At 62.9% G+C, this 9,401-nt stretch overlaps 1 protein-coding gene across 2 annotated transcripts; it reads left to right on the top strand.

Annotated features, from left to right (window-relative positions):
* The first annotated feature begins 1,107 nt into the window (after positions 1 to 1,107).
* On the top strand, positions 1,108 to 9,066 carry EEF1A2 (eukaryotic translation elongation factor 1 alpha 2). 2 transcript variants are annotated; one of them, XM_043883608.1, is made up of 8 exons: positions 1,108 to 1,358; positions 2,679 to 2,899; positions 4,429 to 4,608; positions 5,063 to 5,359; positions 5,732 to 5,882; positions 6,900 to 7,156; positions 7,769 to 8,003; positions 8,661 to 9,066. In XM_043883608.1, the coding sequence occupies exons 2-8, from the start codon at positions 2,756 to 2,758 to the stop codon at positions 8,786 to 8,788; spliced, it is 1,392 nt and encodes a 463-aa protein (XP_043739543.1). In that variant the 5' UTR covers positions 1,108 to 1,358; positions 2,679 to 2,755; the 3' UTR covers positions 8,789 to 9,066. The 2 variants fall into 2 exon arrangements, with proteins under 2 accessions (XP_043739543.1, XP_043739544.1); XM_043883609.1 differs by having other exon boundaries at positions 1,348 to 1,531.
* The last annotated feature ends 335 nt before the right edge of the window (positions 9,067 to 9,401 follow it).

Raw genomic sequence — 9,401 nt, forward strand, 5'->3', positions numbered from 1 at the left:
TGCCGGGGGTCCCATTGCTGGGGGCTCCTCATGGGCACTGCCCTGGGCCTCTGCTCCCACCACATGTTTCTGAGACCCTGCCTGACCTTCTCCCAGACCCAACCCTAACCTGAGTGTCCTCAGGATGTGAGGGAGATGGGAGAGATGACCCTGGGGAGGCATAATCATGGGTAAGCTGACAAGGTCGGGGGACCCTAGAAGGGGCCGTGACTGTGGTCTTCACTGACCCCTCCCCCTCTCTGAAACCCATTCTTGTCATTGCCCTGGCCTGTGACCACCCCACTTCCCTGCGGCCTGGCACTCTGACCCTGCCAGGGCCACAGCCTGGAACTCTCTTTGGGAGCCCTGTTTTTATGTCAGCTCTGCGTCCTTAGGAACCCTGCCCATGTATGCAGACCAGGGCAGCCCTTGAAGGTCTCAGTGGGCTCTGGGGGCAGACTTCAAGTGTACCCTCCACACAGAGGGGTCCAGGGTGGAGAACAGTTCTTTCCCGGGGCCTCAGAATCTGGTGGTGGAGCCTGACGCCACTTGGCCAAGCTGAGGGGACTCTGGAGGCCACAGTTCCAAGGTCACAGGGAACCACGGGGCCCAACAGGGAGAAGCCTGGCTTTGGGGGCCTGCTGGGGCACACCTCTGTGGCACACATGTGGGGACAGGGGCCAGATTCTAGAGTCCCACCAGGGGGGCCTGCACCCCTTAGGCCACCCTGGGGAGACACCTCAAAACACAGGTCCATTGTAAACCAAGGGGCAGACGCTACAGCCGCCCAGACCCCAGCCTCAACAACCACCCTCGACCTGTTGTGCTCCCACCCTGCCCCTGCCTGCCGGGTTCCTGAGGATTGGGCCCGTCCCTGGGACCTCCTCTTATGATTTGAATGTCTTCCTGTCTTGTGCTTGACGCACCCATCCTCTCTCCCTGCTGGCCTGAGCCTGCGTTTCAGGCTGGCTTTATCTGTCTTCTGCCTCCAGCTCTTTCTCTCCTGGTCCCTCTCTCCATCTCCGCCCTCCCTCTTTTCTGCCTCCCTTTCCCCGTCTCGTCTCGTCGCGGTTCTCCGCCGCCTCCGCCTGTTTTTCCCTCGCTGCTTGCGCTCCCTTCGGGTGCGTCTCGTCTCCGCCTTTGTAGCTCGCTCCCTCGCCGCATCCTCCTCTCGCGTCCCTGTCGCGCTCGCGCGCGCCCGAGGACCCTGCATCCCTCGCGTCCCCGCCCCCGGCCCCGCCCGCGCCGGTACCGCATTGCCGTACTGCAGGGGCGCGGTGCACTGCGCCTGCTCGGGCGATAGGTGGACCCCCCTCCTGGAGAGATAAAACCGCCGGCGCCGGAGCCGCCAGTCCCTCTGGCTGAGACCTCGGCTCTGGGTAAGGACGCTGGGCCTCCGGGTCCCCATTCCCGCCCCCAGCTTTCCGCAGAGGGCCCCTTCCCCGGGGACCAGTCCTGGGGGCATAGACGGGCCCGTCCCGGCTTCTGGCGAGGCTGCGGTCCTCCCTGCGGAGATCTGCCGCCCGCCCAGCGCGCCCGCACCGGCACCGGGGTCAGTCCCCGGGGCGGCCCTGGGTGGGGTGGGGGCACCGTGGTATCGCTTGTTTACGCGGCAGCTGAGGCGGGGACGAGTCTCCTGGACAGTGGCGATCGACCTGCAGCCGTGACCTTGGGACCGCCTAGGGCCCTGCCGGATTGAGGAAGGGTCGTCAGCGCTGGGGGCTGGTGAGGGTGGGCGCTGTGGGTACCCGCCATGTAGCGGGAGAGCAGCAGGAGGTCAGACCTGAAGGGTCTTTGCCACCCCACCCCCACCCGCGCTGGCGATGTCCACTTGGTATCCGCACCCTAGGGTGCACCTTTTTCTCCAGCTTTCCCTCCCCCAGCTGCCTGTCACCTCCTGGGCTACCTAGGTTTCCCCACTGACCTCCAGGATGGAGCAGGGGCTGCGACTCTGTGATTAGAGGGGAGGGAGAGGGGAAGGCCCCCTGCCCCCAGCAGGCTGAGGGCATCTGTCTGTCATTTGCTGAGCTTGGCTGCTAGGGCCAGATTCACCCTCTGGACAGAGCAGGGACCCCCACCTCCCTGCCCTACTGTCTGCCCCCTGTCCAGATCTGGGGAGGGCCTGAGCTATTCTGGGCCCCTGATCTGGGCACTGCATCACCCTGCCTGAGGTCTGGGCCAGCCTGTCTCCCCGTGCCAGCCTGCCGGGCAGGGATGAGAGGAAGATGGCGCCGTCGCTGCTCGAGGAGGGGAGTGGGAAGCCCTGACCATCTCTCCACTGTGACAGCTCGGCGGGGGGTGGGGGGTGCTGGGACTGGGTGCAGTGTCCCAGCCCAAGACCGTGGGTGGGGGAGCAAACACCGGGGACAGGGCATTGGAGAGCTGGGCAGGGTGACTCATCAACAGGCTCCTGACTGGTCATGGGGCTCACCAGCCTGGTGTTTCTCCATCTCTCCAGAGGGGGGATAACCTCTCTGGGGGGGGGGGGAGGTGGTTGTAGCCACTGACACTCAGATATTTCCAGCTGTTGGGCCCTTTGGACTTGCCCCTGGGCTCCGCTCAGCTAAATGCAGAGACCTGGCTATAGCCTCAGGGTCTTGTTCTGTGGGGCAGGGTATGCTCCCAACCTGGGCAGGGCAGTGTCTGCTGGGCTACTCCCAGAGGCCCCCCATCACCTGTGCCCCTGCCTCAACCCACAGACTCACTGCTCAGCGTCCCCTCATCCTGAGCCAGAGCACCCCAGGTCGTGCCAGCCCCTCCCCACGCCCCAGGCAGAATGGGCAAGGAGAAGACCCACATCAACATAGTGGTCATCGGCCACGTGGACTCGGGCAAGTCCACCACGACTGGCCACCTCATCTACAAATGCGGGGGCATCGACAAGAGGACCATCGAGAAGTTTGAGAAGGAGGCTGCCGAGGTGAGCCCTGGGGGAGCTCCCTGTTTCGCCTCCACCATGAGGCTGGGGTCCCATGTGGCAGCCCGACTGGCACTTCCCTGACCGTGGGGCACGAAGCTCAGATGTTCTCCTCCAGGGCAAGAGGATGTGTGTGTCAGAGCATCCAGATGGGAGAGGCAGGGGGCAGGGGAGCAGGGGCACCTCTCTCTGAGAAGGTGCCTGTGGAGGAGGTGGACCAACCTGCGGGACCTGACCCGGGGCAGGGGGAGGCGCACTTCTCCCAGTACTGGTCACTGTCTCTGAGCCCCACAGTTGGGTTCCTGTAGCCCCAGGGCTGAGTCTGGGGCTGAGGGTGGCGCTGTCCTCGCTTGTCCCAGGGCAGGGCCAGGGCTCAGAGTGGCTATTAATAGCCAATTGATGGGCACCCAGCCCATCAGCACCATTTTCTCGTGCTGGGCTGGGGCAGGCCACTCATCCAGGGTGGCACCCTTTTTTAAGGGGCCCTGATGGCTGAACCCCCATTTCTGGAGGCTGATCTTCTTGAGTTCTGAGACCCATGGGTGGGAGGTGTCTATGAAGTAGGGGTTTGCTCTCTGTGCCCCCTTCCTTCACCCCTGAGCTCTGGGAGAAGCCCCCTGTCTGGGGAAGCTGTCAAGGGTTTCACCTGGATGACTGGTGCCAGGGCTCAGGAGGGGGCAGTTGCTGGCCTGGGATGAACCCTGTTCTCAGAGTAGGTGGGGGTGCTCTTGGGCCCCGAAGCTGTGTCTTTCTTTCCCTGCCGGGCTGGTACCTGGAGGGGGCGGGGGGCGCTGAGGGTGTTCGCAGGGTGTCTGTCTGCGTAGCCTCCCTGGAGGGCAGAGTTCGGTCCTTGCGCAGCCCTGGCAGGGGGTTTTGCCCAGCTGGACAGTGAACACACAGTCCTGACCGCAGCCCTGGCCCTAAGCCTGGGGGTCTCGCTCTGCACGCGGCGCAGGTGTTGGCAGAGGGTGGCCCGGCTTTGCTTCCCCTGCTCAGGTGAGGCGGGGGTGGGGGGAGGAGCCTCGGAGCCACTGGGGAGCTTTATCTGTAGAAAGAGCTGGAAAGCCAGGCCCTTCCTTGCGACCTCATCTGATTTCTTTCTTTCTTTAAAAAAAAAAAAATCACAGAGGGGTTTTTTTTGGTTGGACAGTGTGAAACCCAGTGGTGTCGTCGGCTGACATAGAGATCTATCTGGGGGAGGGGAGACTCTGGCTTCAGATAAAGGGGAGCCCTCAGCCGGGGGAGGGCTTGAAACCGCCCGCGGCTTCTCTCCCAGGGCGGCTCCCAGGCCCTTGCGCCCCCTGCTGGTGGATGCTCAGATGGCGCCCGTTGTGACTGCAGGAGGCTGGTCTGGGCAGGCAGGGACGAGGTCTGGGTGTCCCCGGTTCCAGAGCTGGGTCCAGAGTCCCCGGTCCCGGCAGGAGCGAGGGCCCTCTCCGCTGTGACATGCTGCTTCCACGGCCCAGGCGGACCCGTGACTAGGCCGTTGGGTCCGGGTCCGTCCTGAGCCACGCCCCCCCCCGCCCCTCCAGATGGGGAAGGGCTCCTTCAAGTATGCCTGGGTACTAGACAAGCTGAAGGCAGAGCGGGAGCGCGGCATCACCATCGACATCTCCCTCTGGAAATTTGAGACCACCAAATACTACATCACCATCATCGACGCCCCAGGCCACCGCGACTTCATCAAGAACATGATCACAGGCACATCCCAGGTGGGCGGGGCTTCGGAGGTCTGGGGGATCTGGAGGTGGGGCAAGGGCAACATTTAGGAGACCCTGGGGGCCCTGGAATTGGTGAGTGGTGGTTGGGTTTCCTCTGCTTCCTCGCCAGGGCATGAGACCCCTCACCTTTCTCACCACTCACCCCTCAAAGAATTGAGTAAGCGCCCAGCATCTCAGCCAGGCAAGAGTGCCTATAAGGACAGCTGGCCACTGTCAGGGCCGACTTCACAGACGAGTGGACACAGAGGCCAGGATGGGTACACTGAACGTAGACAGAAATGCACCCCCCCGCCCCCGCAGACAATTCAACATTGCCAGGGCATTCACACAGACACACACTGCCTCTAAGGGGTGAGACCCCCAGGTTCCATCCCCAGGCGACTGCCCAGGCCCCTGTCCACTGTCCTGAGGGGCCCGAGCTCACCCTGCCTGACCTTCTGGACAGGCGGACTGCGCCGTGCTGATCGTGGCTGCAGGAGTGGGTGAGTTCGAGGCAGGCATCTCCAAGAATGGGCAGACCCGGGAGCACGCGCTGCTGGCCTACACGCTGGGCGTGAAGCAACTCATCGTGGGGGTGAACAAGATGGACTCCACGGAACCCGCCTACAGCGAGAAGCGCTATGATGAAATTGTCAAGGAGGTCAGCGCCTACATCAAGAAGATCGGCTACAACCCGGCCACCGTGCCCTTCGTGCCCATCTCAGGCTGGCACGGGGACAACATGCTGGAGCCCTCACCCAACGTAAGTGCCCCACAGTGGTGGGGCTGCTCCCCAAGGGCCCTGGGTCAGGGTGAGCACAGATGGCCAGTGGGGGGGTCAGGGAGCTGTCCCCAGGCTGCTCTCAGCCCTATGACTGTGGTACTAGCCCTCTGTGGGTGTTGTGCTGGTGGGAACCACAGCCTCCTTGGGTACAGGCACTCTGCCCTCAGCTCAGTTTCCCCAGGAGGCTGGCCAAAGCCACTGCAGCCCCTTCTTTGGCCAGGGACACCCCCAGATTGACACTGTGGGGGCAATGGCCACTGAGGCCCAGGCTTATCTGCCCACTCCTGGCTGTGGGGTGCATGGGGTGGGGGGAGGTGTGTGCTATGACGGTGCCTTCTTCTTCCTGCCCAGATGCCCTGGTTCAAGGGCTGGAAAGTGGAGAGGAAGGAAGGGAATGCCAGTGGCGTGTCCCTCCTGGAGGCCCTGGACACTATCCTGCCTCCCACACGCCCCACAGACAAGCCCCTGCGTCTGCCGCTGCAGGACGTGTACAAGATTGGTGGTGAGTGAGGGCTCCATGGCCACTGCCCGCTGCAGTGCTCCTGCCCACCTGGCCAGTTCTGCCCTCAGACCCCCTCCTGAATACTGCCCCCAGACCAGGAGCATCCAGGGCCAGTTATTTCTGCCTCTCCCACCATGCTGCACACTTTCTGGGGGACCACCCATCCACCTATCTCCATCCATCCATCTGTTCATCCATCTATCCCAAGACTGCCGGGGTCTTCCTCCCTCCAGACAAGTGCCCAGCCCTATGCCAGCACCAGTGGCACAGGGAGAGTCATTTATCACCCTCCACCTGGAGATCCCTGACTTGCAAGAGACACCATCCACTCTAGGAATGAGAAGAGCTGGTCACGCAATGATGCAGACCCATAAACAAGCCTGAGGCCCACAGGGGGCCATAGTGGGGGACTCCCAGCCAGGAGGCTGTGGCCAGAGATGCTGAGGACCTGGGTGCAGGTGGAGTATCACGCTCACCCGGCACAGAGCATAGCCATGAGCCTCCTTAATGCCACAGGAGTCTCTGCCACAGCCAGGGAAGCCAGGCTTGAGCCCCCTGCCCCCTGTCTTGCGGGGGGCATCACACCCCCACTGTTTGGCCACACAGTGTAAGCAGATCCTGAGAAGTGTGGGGGCACCATGCCCCTTTGGGACTCACCCCTGAGATGGCAGCACCGGTGCCGGGTGGGCCACCCCGGGGGAGCTGTCCACAGCCCGCTTAGTGTTGCTGTCTCACAAGGAGGGTCCTGTGGTGCCTCCTCTTGGAACACTTGCCCCTGGGGGTAGATGGGCCTCTCGGTGCCTGTGTTCCCTGTGTTCTGGGAACTTGCTTCCTCAGGCCCTTTTTCTCCAGATGGGGCAGGAGAAAGGTCTCCACCTCTGTGTAGGTCCCAGCGTCCGCCTTGCCCAGGGTCTCCCATCCCCTCCCTCCTACCACATGGCCACTCCCTGCCTGCTAGGGAGGACAGGGCACCCCTGGCCCCAGCCTGCCCTCACGGCCCCTTTCCTCTCGGCCCAGGCATTGGCACCGTCCCTGTGGGCCGAGTGGAGACAGGGATCCTGAGGCCTGGCATGGTGGTGACCTTTGCGCCCGTGAACATCACCACGGAGGTGAAGTCAGTGGAGATGCACCACGAGGCTCTGAGCGAGGCCCTGCCCGGGGACAATGTCGGCTTCAACGTGAAGAACGTGTCAGTCAAGGACATCCGCCGGGGCAACGTGTGTGGGGACAGCAAGTCTGACCCACCCCAGGAAGCCGCCCAGTTCACGTCCCAGGTGGGCAGCCCGGTGGCCAGTGGGGCCCACCCCAGGTAGTACCAGGGCTGTCCTCAGCGAGGGGGCTGCTGGGTGCCAGGGAGGACCGAGATCCTCACTTTGCAGAGCAGGTCCCCAAGGACTGGCGGGGTTGTGGGCAGGAAGAGCAGGCAGGGTGCTCCCAGCCTCACTGAGTCCCTGCTCTGGTCCTGAAAAGGCTGTTCTCAGTTTACTGCTGGGAACAGGCCTGTGGTACTTTGTCCTCTACATGCTTGCTGTGCCCTCTTTGGTGACCTCTGTAGGTGAGTAGGATTTTTTAATTGGCTTTATTGAGATATAACTGAAATATGATAATTGAGGTGTAGTGTTGTCATGCCCCGGCCTCTGCTCTGGTGCTGCCCTTTCAAACTATGCTATGCCCTTGTCACTGTTTATCTCTTGTGGCCTTTCAGATGCTCAAAGAGGACCTTGGGGTTCAGGTCTGGGAGCCTCGATTCTCCCTATCCTGACCTTCCTCCATGGACAGCATCTGGGCCCCAGGGACCTGGGGTGGGCAGAGCCTCCTCCAGCTCAGGGCCCTCCCCCGGTACCCACCTGGGCATGCCTGATGGCCTTGTGTACCTCTGCCCACAGGTCATCATTCTGAACCACCCTGGGCAGATCAGCGCTGGCTATTCACCAGTCATTGACTGCCACACAGCCCATATCGCCTGCAAGTTTGCTGAGCTGAAGGAGAAGATTGACCGTCGCTCCGGCAAGAAGTTGGAGGACAACCCCAAGTCCCTGAAGTCCGGTGATGCAGCCATTGTGGAGATGGTCCCAGGGAAGCCCATGTGTGTGGAGAGCTTCTCCCAGTACCCGCCTCTCGGTGAGCTGGGTGGTGGGGGAGGGGCAGCCATCAGGTGGCAGCCAGTCCAGGCCAAGGGCAGAGAGCTGCTGTGGGGGTGGGGTGGACGGAGGGTCCTGGACTTTCCTGCTGCGGCTTAGAGCTTAGAGGAGACCCAGCCTTGGTCTTTGTCTCACAGAGCATAGGTGGCCCCACTGGGTGGGCGGGGGATGGTATCCCCCTCTGCAGATGAAGTCCCCTAGGGGACTCACTCAAGGTCCACAGCTTGGCAGAGTGAGGACTGACCGCCGGCCTCCAGCTGGCCTGCCCCACTGATACCCCAGGGATGACCCACAGATCTATATCGGAGAGCTGCCTGTGCAAGGTTGCTGGCCACCGTCAGAATACTTTAAGGGTGAACTGTATTCTGCACCAGGCTGCTCTAAGGACTGTTTACATGCCATTTAATTCCCACAACGACGCCTTGGCGGAGTCCCATATATGTTATTCCTGCCATCTAAGGAGAAGGGAGCCTAGCACCTCACTGCCCCCTGCCTCCACTCCGGAAACAGTCAAACAGGCTCACAGAGCTCCGCGCCAGGGTCCCGCCCCAGGGCCAGGGGCTGGGGGAGGATGCTGCCGGCGCCAGTGCGCCTGCGCGCTGCATCCGGGCCTGCGCCTCACGCTCCCTCCCCGCAGGCCGCTTCGCCGTGCGCGACATGCGGCAGACAGTGGCCGTGGGCGTCATCAAGAACGTGGAGAAGAAGAGCGGCGGCGCCGGCAAGGTCACCAAGTCGGCTCAGAAGGCGCAGAAGGCGGGCAAGTGAAGCGCGGGCGCCCGCGGCGCGACCCTCCCCGGCGGCGCCGCGCCCCGCCCCCGCCCCCACCCCCGGCCCCGTCCCCGGCGCGGCCCCGGCGCCTCGCCCCCCCGCCAGGCGCATGTCTGCACCTCCGCTTGTAAGAGGCTCTCCGTCAGCGACTGGATGCTCGCCATCAAGGTCCAGTGGAAGTTCTTTAAGAGGAAAAGCGTCCCCGCCGCCCCGGCTTCCGCGTCCAGCCTTTGTCACGCTCAGTGCCCGTTTTACCAATAAACTGAGCGACCCCAGAACCGTGTGCGTCTGCTGCTGGGGGGTGGGGGACTTGCACTGCGTGAGGGCCCTCCTTAGGACCCCTCTTGGCCCCCCACCAAGCTGCCACCCCATCCACCCCGGCGGCCATCACCCCTGCTGGCTATGTGCCCAGGCGTCCACCCACACTAACCAGGTGGGCGGTGGGTCGCTGAATTCGGAGTCCAGCTGGTGAGGGGGCTTTGGCGTTCCCCCAATGGGGGCATCCAGGACAAAGAATGGGTCACTTCGGATCCGCAGAAGGGGGGTGAATGTTTTGGGGGGTCTCTCTGACAACGGGATGAGCAGAAGGCTCCTGCACGAGTGATTGTCA

The sequence above is a fragment of the Cervus elaphus genome, chromosome 23 (genome assembly GCF_910594005.1).
Source record: "Cervus elaphus chromosome 23, mCerEla1.1, whole genome shotgun sequence".
Taxonomy (NCBI): Eukaryota; Metazoa; Chordata; class Mammalia; order Artiodactyla; family Cervidae; genus Cervus; species Cervus elaphus.

Coding starts and splice junctions, on each gene's coding strand:
- EEF1A2 (XM_043883608.1), top strand. CDS start 2,756: ATGGGCAAGGAGAAGACCCACATCAACATAGTGGTCATCGGCCACGTG. Junction 7,157..7,768: donor CCGCCCAGTTCACGTCCCAG/GTGGGCAGCCCG, acceptor CTCTGCCCACAG/GTCATCATTCTGAACCACCC. Junction 8,004..8,660: donor CTCCCAGTACCCGCCTCTCG/GTGAGCTGGGTG, acceptor CCCTCCCCGCAG/GCCGCTTCGCCGTGCGCGAC.